Source organism: Ostrea edulis, chromosome 10, assembly GCF_947568905.1.
Source record: "Ostrea edulis chromosome 10, xbOstEdul1.1, whole genome shotgun sequence".
Taxonomy (NCBI): Eukaryota; Metazoa; Mollusca; class Bivalvia; order Ostreida; family Ostreidae; genus Ostrea; species Ostrea edulis.
This window is the reverse complement of record NC_079173.1, coordinates 35,133,904-35,156,237: the sequence shown is the minus strand read 5'-3', so window position 1 is coordinate 35,156,237 and position 22,334 is coordinate 35,133,904. Positions and strand designations below refer to the sequence as shown.

The window sequence follows — 22,334 nt, the reverse complement described above, 5'->3', positions numbered from 1 at the left end:
TCTCTCTCTCTCTCTCTCTCTCTCTCTCTCTCTCTCATTTACGAGTGTATCATGAGAATCGCATTAATTTGTTAAATTATGATGTCACTTGACAGGGAAGAAAAGCCTCTATGTAAATATTAGAATAATACAAAGTAGAGTGCACGTGCAACGAAATATGAGTCCAGAATGTACGATGTATGAAGTACTTTAAAAATTATGTTCATAAGTGAAATGGAAAAAAACAAAACAAATATTGTCCTTAAATCTTATTATAATTATTGAAACATGATGAATAATTGTTGACAAAATCAATGTAGACTCTTGTCAACAACCCCCTCCCCCCGTCCCTTTCCAGAAAGATTCTGAATACAAGAATGATGCTTTTGAAAAGCAAATGTTATACCCCCGTAATCGGATATTCGGGGCGCATTTATATAGTTTTTGGTCCGTCCGTCTGTTTGTCAACAAAAACTTGAACCTTCGGCATAACTTTGGAATGCATGTTGATAGGGTTTTCATATTTCACATGTGTATGTGTATTCCTTGTGACAAGACCTTTCTTTACATGCAATTCTTCGTCTTTCAAATTTGACCTACTTTTGAAAATCTTTAACCTTAGCCATAACTTGTGAATGGTTAGTAAAAATACACGAGGGTATAAAATGCTTCACGCAGGCATACTTTCCATGAAGCTCTAACAGTAGTCCTATAGGTATTTTCAAAACTGAAATTTATTTCTTTTAAAAATGACTTTACATGTATGTCTTGTATATTTATAAATGTAGATTTCATTGTTTGTAAATTTGTCAGTTTATGTCAAATTTATGCACTTTGAAATATAAGATATTTTGAAAATAGGAAACAAACAGTTTTTGTGCAGTATAATTAATACATGTATGTTTGTACATATATGTATATAACTATTCACAATAAATATAGTTACCACATAATATTACAGTAAAAACATACCATAGATTATTTGAAGATCATCTAAAGTCAGAGGGTATCTTCTGTATAAGTATACAGAATCTAACATTTTTGGTGAGCATGTGCTCTAGATGTATGACACACTTTTATAGATACTATATAAATATATTAGGTGAATTGTTTTAAAGCATTGTATCTAAAAGAACGACAACTGAAAAAAGACAACTAAATATCAAATAAGAAAGGAAGAAATATTTTATAGTTATTATTCACTGGTTATATACAAATATATGTAAAATATATACCCATATAAAGAGATCTGGTTCGGAATACAAAACATAAATCTTTGAAAACTGATTTTGACAGGAATAGAAGAAATTAAATAAATGAACAAATAAACTAACTGTAACTTACAAACAAATACACCAGGATAAGTACATATATATTATTTCCCTTCTACATCCTTATCTTCTTATGAAAATGTAGTGTAACGCGATCATTTGGGACAAAATGTCACGTACATGTAGTTGAGTTCGATTCTGACATAAGTACATGTATAAAGAATATTGGAATAAAAAAACCTACACACACAATAAATCAGAAACATAATATGTAACCAAAGGGATGGCATTGAGTATCACGTCCTTATCTTTTTTTATGAAAAGGTAGATTAAAGCGGCTATTGGAGGAAAACGTCGAGACCAGGACCGGCTTTTAGCATTGTTTTTATTTCTCGGTCCCACCGGTCCCGGAGTTTTCACATATTATTTTACGAAAGAAGAAAATAATATGATCAATTTACTATCAGAATGCAGGCATGAGATGTCATACCTAAGTTATTGAGAAATGGGGCTCAAATATCCTGATATATTCTGTTTTTATCGTATCTGGGACCGGGACCGAAGACCGGGTTTTAGTCGCGGGACCGAGACCGAAGACCGGGGCCGAGACCGGGTTTTAGTCAGTACCGTTTTGTACCGACACTGGTGGTTTTGTGTAATAAAAACCCTTAATATATTTCTTTATCAAATCGTTGTGAAATGTACATTTCAGGATAAAATGAAACTCATCTTCTATATCATTATAATCAAATAATTTACAAAGCCTCGCAGTCCTTAAAACATTGTTAGCCCTTTTCAATATTCAAAGAATGTGAAGACGTTCTGAATTTAATGATAATTTTTTCCCCTTGTAAGTTGGTTGGTCTTTTGAGATATGATTGTAAACAAAAGTTATCTATTAAATGTTGATAAAGAACACTTTTTGGTGAACTTGAAAGAGAAGACATTAGGTTTTGTTTGTAAATATCCAATATTCTGAATTCTATTATTTTATAATCTTTTAGCTGATTCACACACGACTTTTCAAATAAATATTCTAAACCAATGCTTGACAGATCATGTTTCACATTAACAATCCAACTGTCATTGTTTGCAATCATATTTTCATAACAATCTTTCAAAATACAGTTATTCGTGGTTTTAATTTTTAACCAGAATTTAAAAATTCTCAATTTTCTTTTAACGTAAAGTGGAAATCTGCCAAGTTCACAATATACCATACTATTGTTGGTTCTTTTGTTTACTCTTAACACTTTTTTACAAAAAGAAAGATGCACCTTTTCAATGTCCAGTGCTTTATGAAAACCCCAAATTTCACATGCATATGAAGAATACTGTGTACATAAGTATCAAAAATTGAACAATATGTATCAACTTTAAAATAATGATTTCTCAAAGTATTAGGTATTGCAAAAAGTGCTTTATGTCCTTGTTTGGCAACATGTTTTTGTGTTTGGAAAAAATTGCCATTATAATTAAACAACATTCCTAAATACTTAAATGTATTTACAACTTCAAGACATTGATTATTATACATCCATTTCTCAGTTTCCATAATTTCCCCACTATTTCTAAAAATAACAACCTTGGTTTTTGACACATTTACAATCAAATCCCAATCATTAGAATAATTATGGAAAGCATTTAACATATTATGTAACCCTGACGGAGTCTCCAATATAATTACCATGTCGTCAGCATACATTAGTAAGGAAATATTAATCAATTGTAATTCAACAGATGGAAAATTGTTACTAATGAAATTTATCTCAAAATCATTAACATAAAGAGTAATGGCGATAACAATTCGCCCTGCATAAGACCCATTTCATTGCTAAAATATTCACTTAAGACCCTATCAAATTTTACACATGATTTCACACTACTGTACAGATATTGGATAACTTGAAGCACTTTCCCTCGAATACCAATATTAAACAATTTGAACCATAACTTATAGATATTGATGAAAGGTGAAGATAACGAACAGTGATCAATCTCATAACTCTTACAAGCAATACAAAATAGATAGTTGGGCAAACACGGACCCCTGGACACACCAGAGGTGGGATCAGGTGCCTAGGAGGAGTAATCATCTCCTGTTGACCGGTCACACCCGCCGTGCCCTATATCCTGAACAGGTAAACGGAGTAATCCGCAGTCAAAATCAGTGTGCCAAGAACGGCTTAACAATCGGTATGAAACACGTCAAGCAGCATTTGATACAGTCAAACGCCTTTTGAAAATCTGCAAAACAAACAATATAAAAGTTCTTTTTTCCCCAGAGTTTTGTTAATTAATGATTGCAAAACAAATATTGCATCTACCGTAGATAATCCTGGTCGGAAACCAAACTGTGCTTCAGTCAAAATATTGTGTTTACTATCCCACTCCAAAATTATATTATTCAAGACACTAGTGAATAGTTTTCCAAAGCAACTAACAATAAAAATACCTCTAGTTATTTACGTCATCAATATCTCCTGTTTTGTGTAAAGGTATAATTCTTTGTCCAAAGTTCTGGGTATATGCCTGAAATCAAACTTTTGTTAAATAATTTGTGTAATAGTGGCATCAGTATATCCTCACATTTGATAAACAACTCATTCAAAATCCGATCTTCACTACAGCTCTTATTATATTTCAATTTATGTATAGCTTTCTTAATTTCACCGTTCGTAATTTCCTTGTCTAACCAGCCAAATCATCGGGATGCCTACCGTAAACAATCTGAAGATCTGCACAAATCTAGCAACTTTCTACCGTGATTATTTATACTAGTATCAGAATTACATCGTTTACGAAGCTCTTTGTCATTTTCATAAACAAAAGGCAACTTTTGACCAGTAACAATAAATTTTAAACAGTCATCACTTATAAAATCGTCTCTTTCGCCTGTCCTGGCATTTAAATCCCCTAAAACATATACAGAACCCATATCTTTATATTTACTGATGGAATCTTCTAGTAATTGGAAAATACAAGTATCAATATCGTAATGGTCGTAAAAACACTGTGTTCAGGTTGAAAATAACTTAAAGCAAAATATATAACCTTTGCCTCGATACCAGTTTTAACTCTACACCATATAATACTATCATGAACATTTTTGACAATGAAAATATTTGGAGAAAGATGAGTCTTATAATACACAACAATACCGCCACCTTTTATCAATTTTCTTGGGAAAATAAGACTATCATAACCTTTAATTTCCACAGTATCGTCAGGCAGATTTAAGCCAACACTCAAGGAATATCAAGTGGTATCCGTTGATTATGGAGATAGTCTGGATTTGTCAATTTAAGATCGAACTCGTGACCTCCCGGTTATGGAGCGAGAGCTCTACCACTGAACTACTACGACCGAATTTGATGTTGAAATCACAGGCACTTGTTTCATGCATGAGTCCCCCTCCTTAATTATTAAGGAGGGGGGACTCATGTATGAAACAAAGTGAAGCATATTTCTGATGATGAAATATACATAAACTGAAGCATAAATCTGATGATGAAATATACATAAACTGAAGCATATTTCTGATGATGAAATATACATAAACTGAAGTATATTTCTGATGTTGAAATATACTTCAGTTTGTGCCTGTCTGACATCTTTAAAAAAGTGGAAACATATACAAAAAATAATTAATTGAATTAAAGTAGGATATTATATTAAGGTAGCGACTGATAGCAACCACTATTTTCCCAGTACGAACGCATAATAAGGCAAAGGTATATGAGGGTGATCTACCTTAATCTATTGTTCTCCATCGAAAGAGACTTTAATACAATCCGTCATTGTGCAGTTGAGAGTGTATTTTGTGTGTACACTATAGATGCCTGATTGTAGCGTTGTTAGACAGATCAATCACTGTCCAAAAATCTTAATAAATATGTGGAAAGATATAACGTCAACGACGGTCCCGCGGTCGGAGTGACTCAAACAGCTTATGAAGTTTATTTAGAATAAGAATTAACGAACAGTTGGTAAATATAATTTGAATTGTACCCGAATTTACAGTAAACAGAGAATTTCCCACTCTCCAGTAAAACGGGGTGAGGATGGATCATTGAAGATGATTTATTGAGTATCGTAAAAGTCTACTTTTATTTTCAAGAATCACTCTCGTTTAATTTCAAGTGCTTTATGTCACCGACAATATTCATGACTGATAATGAAGGCAATTTAATTCAATGTTTAGCTTAGACCGTGTAGGGTCCGCATTTTAAAAATAATAATTGGACGGTGCATGGTAATGGAGAAATATGAAGAAATGGAGAAAGAACTTGTTTTTCGGAATTTGAATATAAGTCTGCAACAAAAGCATGTGCTTAAAAACATCAGTGGCGTGGCGAGGTCCAAGGAAATTTTAGGAGTGTTCGGTCCAAAAGGTAAGATTGACTGTAAACTCGGTATACATGCTAATCATAAATACTTTCCGTCCAATGAATGAAATGCAGTTAACATTCTGTGAATGAAATGCAGTTAACACTCTGTGAATAAAATGCAGTTAACATTCTGTGAATGAAATAAAGTTAACATTCTGTGAATGAAATAAAGTTAACATTCTCTGAATGAAATAAAGTTAACATTCTGTAAATGAAATAAAGTTAACATTCTGTGAATGAAATAAAGTTAACATTCTGTGAATGAAATAAAGTTAACATTCTGTGAATGAAATGCAGTTAACATTCTGTGAATGAAATGCAGTTAACATTCTGTGAATGAAATGCAGTTAACATTCTGTGAATGAAATAAAGTTAACATTCTGTGAATGAAATAAAGTTAACATTCTGTAAATGAAATAAAGATAACATTCTGTGAATGAAATGCAGTTAACATTCTGTGAATGAAATGCAGTTAACATTCTGTGAATGAAATGCAGTTAACATTCTGTGAATGAAATAAAGTTAACATTCTGTGAATGAAATAAAGTACAGACAGCAAATGTAAGGAGCGGGTGATCAAGGCACCAAAATGACAATCAATAGTAGTAAATAATAATGATAAAAACCAAATGACAATCAATAGTAGTAAATAATAATGATACAAACCAAAATAACAATCAATAGTAGTAAATAATAATGATAAAAACCAAAATAATCAATAGTAATATAAATGTAAGAAATAAGTCCGTGAACACAAAATTAAGGGTCATTTTAGTGATTATTTTTCTTATCATTAATATCTTTCTGGTAATAGAGGCAATGCCCTTTGACCCCGTTCTACTTGAATATTAAGAATAATGGCTATGAAAACACGTATTCATTTGTTAATTGATATTTTTGTATATACATATCAAAGCAATTGGCATTTCCCTCAATGTCCTAGTATTTCCCCCAATGTCCTAGTATTTCCCCCAATGTCCTAGTATTTTAAATATTTTGTTTCAGTAAGGAAACTAGATGTGTAGGCACGACGCGAATGTCTCCGCCTACAGTAAGAATATCTCCGCCTACAGTAAGATTGTCTCCGCCTACAGTAAGAATATCTCCGCCTACAGTAAGATTGTCTCCGCCTACAGTAAGAATATCTCCGCCTACAGTAAGAATGTCTCCGCCTACAGTAAAGTAAAATGTAGGAAATCCATCGAATCTCCGCCTACAGAATGTCCTAGTATTTCCAATATTTTGTTTCAGTAAGGAAACTAGATGTGTAGGCACAACGCGAATGTCTCCACCTACATTAAGAATGCCTCCGCCTACACTAAGAATGCCTACGCCTACAGTAAGAATGTTTCCGCCTACAGTAAGAATGTTTCCGCCTACAGTAAGAATGTCTCCGCCTACAGTAAGAATGTCTCCGCATACAGTAAAGTCAAATGTAGGAAATCCATCCAAGTATAGCATTGAATGTGATATTCAGATTGTATGTTACACGCATTTAGTACAATGAAGAACTCAACAACAATCCTTTATTTTTTAACAGCCATAAAATTGATACATGTACTTTATAAAAGGGACATAACTCCATTAAAAATCAACGAACCGGAAGAAAACTCAATTCGATCTGTAACTTTTCAATATACACTTGGCATACAAAAAATGAGTTCAATGGAAAACTGATCGTAACAGTATTTTTCTACGTTTAAGGAGCACTTCATCATCAATCAACGAACCAGAATAAAACGCAAACTCGGTTTGTAACTCATTAATTTTATACATGCATTCAAAAATGAATTCAATATCTCAAGACGTTTAGAAAATAAGTCCGAAAAACTGGGTGTCGCGGAAGGACGGGCAAGGGTAGAACTAAATGCTCCGACCACTTCGCGACGGAGGCATAAAAACACTGATAGTTCTAAGACAGGAATCATTCAACAGGAACACAAAATTGCTATTTAAAGATTATTATGTAATTTAATCTGATTTCTAACAACTAACGTTTTACTGTTTCTTCGGAGGTGCTGGAAAAACAACATTAGTAGAGACTTTGGCTGGACAACTGAAGCCATATGTTGGAGATGTATTGTTATGTGGAACACCAGTCGAACACACCCGAGCGGAAGTTAGTTTAGTGCAGGCTACCGATCTACACCTACCTACACTGACAGTGTTGGAAACACTCAAGGTATAATAGTATGTGCAATATGTAAGTTTCCATAGGAAATTAGAGTGTATCAGCGGTCAAATACGGAACTCGATGCTAGCTCTATAACTAAATCTATACTATGAGCGACTTTGGTCCATACTCGAGTTAATAACCAAGAGTATAGATATATCTTACTCACATGTATGATATTGCAACCAATCACATCCTTTGTTTGAATACTGACACATGCGCAGTATCCTTGTAATACCGACCCGTAGTTACCACAATAACTCCGTGAAAGGCAGGGTTACTTGGGTAGAGTTCCGATGTCACAATACGTCATACAAGAGCTGAAACTCTCCGTTCCATTGTAATGCAACTCGATTAACGGGTGTGAATCGAAGTCGTCCATTGTGAAACTGAAAGTCACATACCGGTCGACAGGGGATACTTACTCCTCTTAGGCACCTGATCCTACCTCTGGTGTTTGCCCAACTACCGTAAATCTGGTTATTTTTGCTGTCAAATAATTTTTAGCAATTTTGCAAGTCAGTTGGATTCGCAAAAATATTTTTCTCAATATAATAATGTTTCACACATTTTTTAATATCTTTTTACATAAATTCGCAAAAAATAAGAAACACAAAAATAGATATCTAGCCTTTTTACTCAAATTCGCAAAATAAGTCGACGCAAAAATATCCAGATTTACGGTATCTATTTTGTATTGCTTGTAGGAATTATGAGATTGATCACTGTTCGTTATCTTCATCTTTCATACTGCAAGTGCAGTATATTTGGAAAAGAGATGAATGGGGGATATACACTGACAGGTAGTTACATGTGCTGTATTTCTCATCTAGAAAAGTGGTCAGACAGGGCCTGGATATAGGCCATGCCTGTCCACCTCTTTAAGGGATTAGTGCTATAGTATGTACATTGACACTCGGCAAGAAATTAGATAGGGGAGGGGTAAACGGATACAGCACGGTGTAAAATGTATATAATGACGGGTATAGGTTTTCAGAAAATCGTAAGCACAGTCTGTTAATATATTTTTGTATCTTAACTCTTTTAAGAAATGACAATTACAATCGTGTCTGAGGAATAACAGAACAGAAATCGAGGACATTGGTGAATAGTTTTAAATCAACACACACCTTCAGCACAGTACTTGGCGTAAAAAAGATTGTCCCCTGTCACCTTATCATGCAGACTTACAGATCTAACGTCTTCCGAATACCGTTATTAAGAATCATATAAGTTCCTTGTTAGGTCGCACTCCTAGAATAACGTATGTTACACAACGTTAATACTGTAGTAATTAGGGCTATACGGACCGTGGATATCTGCCTGGATAGCTCAGTGGTTAGAGCACCTGAATAGTAATGCAGGGGTCCCGGGTTCGATTCCCGGTCCAGCCAAAGATTTTCTCCTCTCTCCTATACTACATTTGGTGCCGTTGACCACCCCTGGTGGTGCAGGTTGGCCTACCAGGGGCGAAAAGAGCCTGGGTTGATATTGAAAGACAATTATAAAATTATAATTGATCTTAAGGAGGGAGGAATGTAGTAATTAGGGCTATACGGACCGTGGATATCCACCTGGATAGCTCAGTGGTGAGAGCACCTGAATAGTAATGCAGGGGTTCCGGGTTCGATTCCCGGTCCAGCCAAAGATTTTCTCTCTCCTATACTACAATACATAGATATCTTATCAACATTTCGCAAGCTGAATAGGGATTGCCATATTTTCACGAAAAAGAGGTTACGTTTTTAGAGATCCTTCGAAGTATTCAAGTATTGTTAAGGAGATAATACACAAACAGAATATGTTTGCTGACAGGATTATGAGCCCTAAACTATGTAGCACTCAAACCAAGTGCGTACAGCAAAACGGCAACTGCATGGACGAGAACAAAATGTAGGACGTTACAAAGATGTATATACGTTATAACAGTGGATCGTACCCACTCAAGGTTGTCTGACAGTTAGGAAATGGCACTTGAGTACATTAGATTTACAAGGTGCGGTCAAATCGTATAAAAATCAACACCGACAAAGATGTCTTAACTAAATATATATATTAGTCCGCCGTTCACGCTTTCTATTCTTTCTATTCGGCCGTTCACGCTTTCTATTCTTTCTATTCGGCCGTTCACGCTTTCTATTCGGCCGTTCACTCTTTCTATTCGGCCGTTCACGCTTATATTCGGCCGTTCACTCTTTCTATTCGGCCGTTCACGCTTTCTATTCGGCCGTTCACGCTTTCTATTCTTTCTATTCGGCCGTTCACTCTTTCTATTCGGCCGTTCACGCTTATATTCGGCCGTTCACGCTTTCTATTCTTTCTATTCGACCGTTCACGCTTTCAATTCTTTCTATTCGGCCGTTCACGCTTTCTATTCTTTCTATTCGGCCGTTCACGCTTTCTATTCGGCCGCTCCTGTGATACATGGGGCAGTTCCCTACTCTAATTGAGAAAGTTCAACCTGTTTCCGTGTTTCGTTCCGTGGGGCATGGGTATGCTTGAAATGCTCTGGAGTTTGAACTCTGTTTCATAAGATTTTATAAATAATATTGTTTTGTGTTTAGATATCAAGCTTTTAAGACAAAATTTCTAAACTCTATCACGGTAGCGTGATTTATTTTTCACTTTTGTAGATTATATCACGACATTGAGATAGCGAGTGAATTTTTGATCGTCATTAAAGTTATTTGTACATTCATTTCTTGTCAACAGGAATACCAAGCTTCTGGTGAATGCGTACACCAGAAAGTGTTAAAGTGAGAATATGGTTATAAACAGGACAGTGCTTCGCCAGCCAAAAAGTTTGGCCGTTGGCAAAAAGTAACAATAATAGTTGTATGTTGATGCACCATGCTATGAGACATGTGTAGGGCAATATAGAATACTAGACATATCTGCAGTTATACCTCCAAACGTTAACACAAACGTTGCCCGTGGGAAAGGGGAGGGGGCATTTTTAAAAGACTTACAAAAAACCTTTTTGAATTTTTTTCTCTGTTAGTATTTGGTGTTTGTTTTTGCTTATTTATTTTTCATAGTTTGACTTCTTTATTTTTGGTATCCCTTATTTAATTATAGGGTTTTCTCCTTTCTGCAGACCGTTGCGAAAAGTCTGACATTAGATGAATCTTTTTTCTTTTATACCTTAACAAGCATCTTGAACACGAGTATAAAGCACAGTGAATTAGAAATACAATATTGCTATCCATTTAATTATTATCATTATTTCTAGTATTCAGCGATACTCCGACTCCACACCAATCCCACAAAGGATATAGAGTTTAGACTGCGTCACGTGATCGATCTGTGTCAACTCGATGCTTTCAAAGACCTGAGTAAGTTAAGTATATAATTCGAATGCTGGACAACTCGCCCCCTCTTAGGACAACTCGCCCTCTCTCAGGACAAGTCGTCCCCTTCTCTTGAGACAACTCACCCCCAATATTATATATAAATATATTATCACATTTTATTTTTATTTTGTGTGTGTGTTATTTACACTTTTAACCCTATAAAGATACGTCTTTTTATTTCATACTTTAACACGAATGGTAAATTCTAATAGAATTATACATAGGTTTGATTATTGCATTTCAGAAAAAGTTATATTTTTCATAAATCAATTGGCAAGGAAAATTATATTTGCTGATCTTCAGGTAATTGATTAAATGTCTCCAATACTGAGAAAATTTTATTATTTTTCAACGGGAATTAGTTGAGAAACGCATTAAAAGATAATTACATGTATCAGAATATTCATGCTTCACCTTTACACTTATATATACTATATCGAAAAAAAAAACACCCAAAAGACCACTCACCCCCCACCCCAAAAACCCAAAATTTGTCTGTTCTGACAGTACTTTTAGAATGCAGCCCCATTTTAAAAATGAAATCAATGACAAGGAAGGAACACACTATTAGGCACCGAATTTTGATGTAACTTATTTGTATCCGAATTGGTGGATAGTATGCTATAAATAAAGTCTTTACTGGTCAGTTACACCAGACAGCGTCTCCTCGTCAATTAATGTATAAAATAAATAAGAATGTAATAACATTATTTTTCTCTTCTACAGTGATCCAATTCCTTCCTGTTCCTGCGCGAAAAAGGACAAGTCTGGCCTGTGAATTACTTCTGAACCCATCGGTGCTCATCATAGACGTAAGCAGTAGTAACCACTTTAGATATTTCGTTCTGAACCCATCGGTACTTATAATAGATGTAAGCAGTACTAATCAGTTTAAATACATCGTGTGTTGATGTATACGATCAATGCATACTATCTATTACTGTATTTGAGTCCGAATCTCACAAAATAGACCTTAAACTCGACATTTAGATATATGATGACGTTTTATTTATTAAGAGTAATCATTTTTATTCACGTCAATTTGATATGTCCCAGTCAACTCGGAATAAAAGACACCGCAGTCTTCCACATCTGTTCCATACTTGGATATTGTATTGCACATAGATGTTAACGGCACAATAATGATTTAACTTTATGACTAACGGGATGATTTCAGCTTCTCCATCGTCAACTTCCCATATTTATCCAACAATATTCCATTATTACCTGATAGAAAATCTAATAAACGTCCATAGGTTTAACATTTCGTGGAAAATAATACGTAGGGATCTGGTAAAAAGTGAAGATACCGATCGATGTTATAACTCCTAAAAAGAATACAAGGTTAAAAGTAGGGCAAACACGGGCCCCTTGACATGTCAGAAATGGGATCAGGTACCTAGGAGGAGTAAGCATCCTTCGTTGACCGCTCACACCCACCGGGAGCCCTATATCTTGATAAGGTAAACGGAGTAATCCGTAGTCAAAATCAATGTGCAAAGAACGGCCTCAATTGGTATGAAACATATCAGACAGCATTTTACCCAATTGGTAAATTATATCGTTATAATGATCATGTAATTTCCGAAATGTTGACTTTAAAGACTTTTGAAACCCTAGTATGATAAACGTACTAGGCAGTAGCCTACCTCAGTTAAAAAAAAACTAACCATACGCAGAACAAGCTTTGGCAGACCGAATGAGTTGAGAGACATTCAAATACCATCTTATGCAGGTGATACGTTGTAATGGAATGTTGCTACATAGTTATGGGAAGTTGAAGTCATTCGTCACAAATTTGATTTAATAGTTGCATGATGTTACTTCTCATCCCAAATTATATGAAAAGTGTACCGCAGAATGGTTATCTAAAAAAAACATAGGTGAGATATTGCATTCAGAGCGCCATGCTCTCTCTCTCTCTCTCTCTCTCTCTCTCTCTCTCTCTCTCTCTCTCTCTCTAAAACACCGTTTTACTACTCCCTAACAGGATCCTGTTACATCAATGGACTATAAGGATGCTATAGGTTTCCTGAAGTTATTACGTCACTATGCCGAAAAGTTTGACAAAGTCGTCATAGCATCACTCCCTGCAGCTCCGAGTGCCTTCTACAGCGTCTGTCACAACCAGCTCTTCTTGTACAGTGGTCATGTAAGGTTGTTTTAGATATATTTAAAGAAAAATAAGGATGTACAACAATTAAGAAATGGTGAGGTTATCTTTAACATGACATTGAACAATATGTAATACGTCAGAAGAAATATCCTTTATGCATTCATGAGAATTTCGACATTATTCATTGTAGTATTTTATTATTTTATTTAAAAGACAGCTTACTATGGAAAAGCTGACATTTTTGAGAATTTCGACATTATTCATTTTAGTATTTGATTATCTTATTTAAAAGATAGCTTACTATGGAACAGCTGATAAGCTCCCAACCTTCCTGAAGGAGCTGGAGCTATTTACGCCAGAAGGATACAACCCTGCAGATTATATGTGTAAGTTTTAACCATTCACAGCTGATGCCATTCATAGTCACATGTATTCTGTATCTTTCTGATCTCAAGAATAAGTCACGACTCCTCTTGATCACAACGTTAATGTAAATCATGACAAATCCTGATCACAATGTTATTGTAAATCATGGCACCTGATCACAATGTTATTGTAAATCACGGCATCACCTGATCACAATGTTATTGTAAATCATGGCACCTCCTGATCACAATGTTATTGTAAATCATGGCACCTGATCACAATGTTATTGTAAATCACGGCATCACCTGATCACAATGTTATTGTAAATCATGGCACCTCCTGATCACAATTTTATTGTAAATCATGACAAATCCTGATCACAACGTTATTGTAAATCATGACATCTCCTGATCACAATACTATTGTAAATCATGGCACCTCCTGATCACAATGTTATTGTAAATCACGGCATCACCTGATCACAATGTTATTGTAAATCACGGCACTTCACTTCCGGGTTACATGTACTGCGGTTATTCATAATACCGTTGTAAATCTTAATACTTCCTGATTACAACAGCAAATGACGACACCTAATCACAGTAAAGCCGTGAAGCACATTTATTACTGGTAACAACAGTAAGACACACCACTTTCTGACTTCAGTACTATTGCTAATCATATGTCTTCCTGATTAACAGTAGTAAGTCACGACGACAAGCTACTGACAAATTGAGGTCACAGGGGTTTCAACAGCCTCAATTAAAGTCTACAATAAAATGATTTTGCAAATTACATGGTCGTCATATTGTTCTTATTTGTAAATACAGCCTTTCGTTAGAACCAGTATTGTCTGGAGTTTTTCACACCAATCGATAAACTGTTCTTGTAATATTCTGATTTTGACTACGCATTCCGCCTGATCAAAACAGACGGCTCGTGGAGGATGTGACCGGTCAACAGGGAATGTTTATTCCACCTGGAAATTTGATACACCTGGAAAGATACCACTTCTGGTGTTTCCAGTATCGTGTTTGCCATTTTCTCGAATATGTACTCTTTATAGGACTCTCTCTCTCTCTCTCTCTCTCTCTCTCTCTCTCTCTCTCTCTCTCTCAGCTGTGTCACTATCAAATTTTCCCTGTCTCAGCTGTGTCACTATCAAATTTTCCCTGTTTAAGCTACAATACCAAGTTTCACTTTGTGTTAGTATAGGTGTTAATCGTATAATGAAGAAAATGTTACATAATGTAAAACGATTGTTCCATTACAGAATAGTAATTTTGAATCGGACCAATAATTTCATTGTAGTGGAGTTGTTGAATGAAGACACCTTAGATGATCGATCTCCAATTCAAGAAAAAATTGTACAAGAGATGTACAAAAGGAGGTAAGCACGTTCCTTGGAAACTGAATTTTATCCATAGTATATTATATGGAAGAACTAACATATATCTGATTTGTATATTCGATCATGTCGCTGTATAGGATAATAATGGAATAAAAATAAGAGTCTCACCTCTGCCGAGCCACTTCAGCATCTTCCTTCTAATAGCGAGTAACTCCGTTTACCTGATCAAGATATAGAGCTCACGGCGGGTGTGACCGGTCAACAGGGGATGCTTACTCCTCCTAGGCACCTGATCCCACCTCTGGTGTGTCCAGGGGTCCGTGTTTGTCCAACTCTCTATTCTGTATTCCTTATAGGAGTTATGAGATTGATCATTGTTCGTTATTTTCACCTTTCATGGTGTCATAGTGAGAAAGTGAAGTGAAATGTCAAGAGTTTCAAACAAAGTACAAATATATATACATGTACACTGTATATCAAAGTTCAAAATTATGTTGCAAAGTTCTGATTGTAGTCTCTTGAGGCTGAATATATGTATTTGGATAAACCAATGTGTGATAAGACCAGTAATTATTTTGTCCTTTTCAATATCATTTTTGAAACGAATAGTTCCTCCTTACCCTTACCTGCACTGTAATATATGTATCAGTATATCATGGTTTCAATGCTTTCGTATGCATATAATTTAGTAGTTTTATCTACGCATATATTTTTCGTCAGTCACGGAAGTTTTCTCTCTCATAACAGCATAATTGATTAATTACTTGATCTCGTTGATTTGTTCAAAAATAGAAAATTGGTGTTCAGCGAAAATGAAGAAACCACAATGAATCACTTCGTGTATTATGTATTGTAGACAAGAACCCGGATGGGAGTGCAAGTCATTCCTTAACAAATATCCAATCACATGTCATCACAAACATGCTGCTAAGAATGGAAATGGCACCAAGAAATTCGAAACGTCGCTTCACGTGGAGAACGGTAAGAACTATCAAAGCTTGATGACCATATCATATCTATTACTTTTGATTCGATCATTAACTTGTCCAAAAACATGATATTTTGTGACTTTAGCATTGTAATAACACATTTGCTATTATTTCTTTTTGCCTTGCCTAGAGGAAGTAGAAATTTTGTTGGAGAATTCGGCACCCGACTCTTCTGTGTTCGACACCACATTTTGTCATCAATTCAGAGTTCTGTTATGCCGAAATTTTCACAATGCTCGACGAAGAATATTGAACCCAATTAGTCTTATTCAGAACTTTTACATCCTAGTCATTTGTGTGCTTATCTGGTGGCGGCCAGAAAGAGTGGAGAACGAAGTCATGGACCGAATGGGACTGGTACGTCACTTCCTGTCGCTGTAACAAACATACTTGAATTTTGAGTAATACTATTCGAAATGACAATTTGAAAGGCATGGAAATGATTACATATATCCACTTCTCTTTATTTCATCTTCCTAATTTTGTTTCCAGTTTTTCTTCACGGTTGTACAGTGGGCATTCTTTGCTTTGTTGGACGCCATCCTTACTTGTAAGTTTGTAGCTGTATCACCAATACATCAAATAATCTCCATTATAATTACAACCTGAAATGTGTATACATGTTACAAAATCCATATAGTTATGTTGGTCTTTGTGTTTTTTGCAGTTCCAAAAGAACTTAAAGTTATAAACCGTGAACGGAAGTTCCGCCAATACAGACTGTCAGCATTTTGCTTGTCCAAGTTTCTCAGTGAAATTCCTCTAGCCATTCTTCAGCCATGTTTGTTCATGGTGGTTATATACTGGGTCGCTAACCTCAATGGCGTCTCGGCCTTTTTGGCGTCCACCGGAGTTCTTATCATAGATGTTCTTGCGGCTCAGGTATTCATCTATTAACAAAATGTGATGATAAATTAAACAAGTCCGAAAACAATTTACACTTAGTAACTCGTAACCTTGCACATCCTTTTCTGATCCCGTGGGGATCCGGGATAGAATAAATCCTCTCTACCCCATGCTTGTCTTATGAGGCGACTAAATGGGGGATGAAACCGCAAAATCGAAGTGCTGTGTCACAGCAGGTGTGACACGATGAAGATCCCTCCCTGCTCATAGGCCGTAAGCGCCGAGCATTAGGCCTGCATTTTGCAGCCCTTCACCGGCAATGGTGACGTCTCCATGTGAGTGAGAAATTTTCAAGAGGGACGTTAAACAATATAAAATCAACAAATCAAAATAACCCTTTTCTGCTATGCCACTATAACAGTTATTTATTTTTTGAATTATCGATCAATTTAGAAATCTTTGGAACTTCAATTATCATTTACGTTCTACAGAGCAGATAAAGTTTTTCGTTTATTATTTTTTTTAATCTCCTATAGAGCATCGGGGTGTTTATTGGATCCGCCCTTCAGCCACCATGGACAGTGACGATCGTCTCTCTGGGACTCTTGTCAATGATGTTGTGGGGTACAAAATACTTTTGATATTATCTTTTATTTACCTTTCTATTTTGACAGTCTGCTCTCGACATTTTGATTTTGAAAGTGAAGTAAGAAACTGATGCAGATTACAAATAAATCTGCTAATATCTTTTTGCACGAATACAAATAATTAACATTCAGTATAGGCCAATTTATTTTCAAAATATGGAAACGAAGGATAACAAATGACAGTATAAGAAATGTTCATGTAACAGTGTATTTCATGTATTGTGGTATTACATGGCTTACAATCAACTGAGGTTAGTAATGGAGTTCCAATTTGTAGGTGGCGCTTTTAATACTCCACCATCATGGCTGAGTTGGGGAAAATACGCATCTTTCTTTTTTTATGGATTGCAAGCTCTGATTGTCTTGGAATTTAAAGATGCACCTCCAATTAAGTAAGTAGTGTAATCGCAGCTCAGAAATTATAAATCCACAAAAAGGAATGTTTTAATTTGTGATGTTAAAATCAATCATACATATTAATGTCATCGTTAAATGCAGTTGAATAAATGTTAATGAAAAGTAAATGAAAATGACAAAAGCAAATCCAAATTCATGGAAGCTTTATGATTGTTGTTTTTGTGGTATATCTAACAAAGTAACTGAATTTAAAGAAGAAATACCCCCCCCCCCTTACAAACAGAGAAAGTAATCTACTATAAATCGAAAAACAAAAATAACCAGAGAAGATAAACTACTATAAGACGGACAAAACAGAAACAATAAAACGGACAACTCTAAGACCCACGAACAATAAAACATTGGCAATTCTCCTCTTAGCCACCTGATGCACCCCTGGTATGTCCAGTAGTTCGTGTTTGACCATCTCCTATGTCGTATTCTTTAGAACAATCTTCACCTTTTTTATAAGATATATTAAAATCTCAATTAAGAACACATCAAAGCAAGTGTGCGTATTATCTACGAGTATAATCTTCTGTGTTTTGTGATTTAGAACTGAAACAAATTACATGAGGAATTAGCATTGGTTCCCACTAGTAAAGCTTGTAACACCATTGTCCTTGATTGTAAGGCCAATTATTACAACTGTATTTAAACGAGCTTGGATTTAATTCCAGATTTGGCAATCCAACTTATTCAACTTATAATCGAAGTTCCATTTCAAAAGACGAAATTCTTCAAAATTACGATTTGTATTATAATTGATTGATTATGTAGATATTTACTTGTTTCATTAAGCGTTAGGGCTGTGGTATATTTCTGACGCTTAATGATATCATTCTAGTGTATTTCTACTTCTATCTGTCGTAAGGGTGAACACTGTTTGACGTGTTTTACACCAATTGTTAGACTGTTCCTTACATACAGATTTTGATTATGGATTACTCCATTTACCTAATCAAGATAGAGGGTTCATGACAGGTGTGACCGGTCTTCTCCTAGGCACCTGATCCCACCCCTGGTGTGTCCAGGGGTCCATGTTTTTACCACAGGCACCTGATCCCACCCCTGGTGTGTCCAGGGGTCCGTATTTTCCCCATCTCAATTGCGTATACTTTATAGGATTTATAAGTTTGATCACTGTTCATTATCTTTACTTAATAGTAATTAAACTCCATGCCTCTTGTTACAGATGTCTACCTAACAGCACACTTCCGGTTTGTAATATGGTAAACCCAGCCACTAACAGCACAGCGGAGGAATTTGACTCTGAGGTCATACTGATGGTTCAGAAAATCACGTGGCCTGTATGGAAATATATCGGCGTTCTGCTTGGTATTATGGTGGTCACGCGTGTTCTGTGGTATATCGTGATGAGGAGGCAGAAAATCCACAGGCATTCGTAAGAGTGAAGGAGGAGAAATCAAATATTGTGATGCTTTTTTTATACCTCAGCTTGTTACGTTAGAACTATTGTGCTATTCAGATCGAATGATATTTATACTTGTTGAATGAACATCACGTAATAAAAAAATGAAATTTCTGTAAGATCTATTTCTCGATTTATTCATGCGATATACACATATACATATGAAAATCTTGCGTATGGCATACCATAATCTGGTGGATTTTTTTTTACACAAGTTAATGTATTCACATGATTTTAAAGCGATTTTTATGCCACAATATAGAATTATTGTAATTTTCTTGGCCATCACGATTCTTTTGCTACCCTCGAAGTATCGAACTCCAAGACCGAAGTGAATATTGTACTTTGAGGGCTGTTAAATCATTGTATTGACCGTGTAAATATCAGAGATTGTTTTAATTTGGATGTATATGTAAGATTCAGTAATTTCAAAGATTGAAAACGGCCACTAAAACAATTTCTGGTCGACCATCAGTCAGAGTGCAAGAACTAGTCATATATGATTACGTTTATTCATTCTTTATTTCCTCCATGTGGAGATATTGCAATATAAGTTAATATACAATTACATATACACGAATATTACATTTTGAACGGACATATATATACAAACAAAAATAATATAGAATAATAAAAATATATACAATGCCCTTAAAGTATGTGATGGATAGGGGCAGATAACGGCATGGTGTGTCTGACAGCTAGGGAGGCGATACCTGTAACTGAGCCAGAGCTCTCCGGTAATGAGATTGAAGTTCAGTAAGCGGAAGGTTTGATTATCTGTTTCGTGTATTGTATACCGCCCCAGAAGAACAAGAAACATTTCATAGGCGTATGCCGAAATAGTTCGTGATCACGTTCCACCAATTGTTCCTAATAATTACAGTTGCTGGACATGCGCAAGATGAAAGTTGAAACACATCAGAGAAAGACCTTCCACAAAGAGAGCAATTTTGGAATTGGTCCGTTGAGCACGTAATTCGTACACAGTTTGCATATGAACTTGCAGAGTTCAATTTCCTAGTAGTTTTTCGCTAAAAACCAGATAGATGACGGTTTTGAGTCCGAGAAAATTTGTAAGAAGGAAAGAAATTCACGGTCGTGCGACATTCGTATTTGACGCTGAGATATATGCGAGATCATGACTCTGCCACGTACCATATTCTTCCAGTTGAGTTTCGAAGGGAAAGATCCATCCTCCAGAAATTTCCATAAATGGAAAACAAAATCATATGTAAATATAGGAAAATGTCTTGCGAGAAATATTGACTTCGTTAATGCTTTTGGATTCAGACGACATAATCTTCTAAAGAATTGCAGTATAGGAGAGAGGAGAAAATCTTTGGCTGGACCGGAAATCGAACCCAGGAACCCTGCATTACTTGTCAGGTGCTCTAACTACTGAGCTATCCAAGCCGATATCCACGGTCTGTATAGTTCTAATTACTACAGAATAAAAGTTTCCGCACGTCAATTTCAGCACATATGGGTACAACATTGAAAAAAGATTCGCACATATCTGACCTGCATAATTTTGGTAAATTAAGGGAGCTTTTGCAAATAAAAAGTTGGAATGTGTTAAGTCGAACTTTATCAACAGATGGCATGTTGCTCCAGAGTTCACATCCATAAAGATCGTTTTGTACAAATGAGACATTGTCATTGGGCTAAGAAACTGTGTACCAAGATCGGATAGTGCGAAGTAAGATTTACGCCCCTTGTTGCAAGATTCCTGTATTCTGTCCGAGAGTTTACAATTCCTAGATGGTTATAGGACTGTTCGCATGCCACTTTAGAAAGACCTAAGTGCCATGAAATTGCAAGACGCAGGATTGCAAATCGCCATTTACTTGGGTAGTTGTATGCGATATCCAACATTGTTTGGAGCGATAGTGGAGAAATGCCAATTAATGTTAAGTCGTCAGCAAAAGAGGGGCAGTTGCTAGGAATATCTAGTACACCAGTATTTAGAGTACCCGACTGTAGTTCATGAATAAGATCATTAATAAAAACAAGGTATAAAAAGGTAGAAAGCACACCGTCCTGTCTAACACCTTGGTTAACAAGAAACCAATCTGATTGGGTTTGGTTTACAATAATTGAACTCACTGTATTTTGGTGACATTGGTCAATAAGTGACCATAATTTACCCATAATGCCAAGCTCGTATATCTTAAACATAAGACCAGGCCTCCATACCGTGTCAAACGCTTTGCTAATATTAAGAAAACCCACGTAAACATTACTATCTTGTTCCAAGTTATGAAAAATTGTTTCATGTAGATTGAACATCTGTCAGACAACCTAATTCTTTCTGGAAACCTTGTTGTTGAGTGTTGGGAAAATCTTTCTTGTGTAAAACATACTTAGTATTATGATCATAGATAACTTTTTGAAAAAGCTTAAAAACGCAAAGCAATAAGGCTACAGGCATGTAACTGTTACAGGTTTGCCATCTTTAAATAACGGAACTATCAGACCGTGTTTCCAGTAGACGGGGACATGACCACAATTTACAATTGCGTTGAATAACTTTAGAAGACAGGAGATAAGTAGTTTACCACCATGTATTATGTGTTCATTTGTCAACAAGTCATCTCCAGGTGATTTCCGTAGTTTTAAGGACTCAATAGCGGTGATTCTTTTAATGTAATCTTGCCTCCTGGAATATAACCGAAGTCTAGCTCACTTTCGTTTTTTAAATGTTGAAACTTCTCCTCGATCTTCATTTGGAATTCGTTGTCAAAATTCTCTTGATCCAATGGAGTGTAAAGTTTCTTGTAGAATGTAGCAAATGTTTTCGCTACACCATGTGAATCCGTGTGAATCACTCCATCTTCATCGCAGATCTCAGGATATACTCTTGATGATCTAGGCTTTCTGGGTTTAGTCAACTTCCAGAACAACCGAGCATCAACTTCAGCAGCTTGATTGATATCACTATATACCTTGCAAGTATATTTCTCGTGTTCTGTGTCAAGAGCATTACGAAATTGACGCTTTGCTCTCGTATATTCACGATAG

The 22,334-nt window shown here is 35.7% G+C and overlaps 1 protein-coding gene across 1 annotated transcript; it reads left to right on the top strand.

Moving 5' to 3' along the window:
* Positions 1-5,284: 5,284 nt before the first annotated feature.
* On the top strand, positions 5,285-19,415 carry LOC125666450 (uncharacterized). The gene is made up of 14 exons (XM_056151124.1): positions 5,285-5,644; positions 7,657-7,823; positions 11,047-11,149; positions 11,894-11,979; positions 13,158-13,319; positions 13,576-13,669; positions 14,961-15,039; positions 15,857-15,981; positions 16,120-16,346; positions 16,482-16,539; positions 16,657-16,871; positions 17,372-17,459; positions 17,760-17,874; positions 19,074-19,415. Exons 1-14 carry the CDS (start codon positions 5,503-5,505, stop codon positions 19,285-19,287), a joined length of 1,875 nt encoding a protein of 624 aa, XP_056007099.1. The 5' UTR covers positions 5,285-5,502; the 3' UTR covers positions 19,288-19,415.
* The last annotated feature ends 2,919 nt before the right edge of the window (positions 19,416-22,334 follow it).

Bases quoted from the DNA above. Each gene is read 5' to 3' on its own strand.
- LOC125666450 (XM_056151124.1), top strand. From the start codon at position 5,503: ATGGTAATGGAGAAATATGAAGAAATGGAGAAAGAACTTGTTTTTCGG. The intron at 13,320-13,575 runs GTAAGGTTGTTT...CTTATTTAAAAG, and splicing joins TCTTCTTGTACAGTGGTCAT to ATAGCTTACTATGGAACAGC. The intron at 16,347-16,481 runs GTACGTCACTTC...TTTTGTTTCCAG, and splicing joins TCATGGACCGAATGGGACTG to TTTTTCTTCACGGTTGTACA.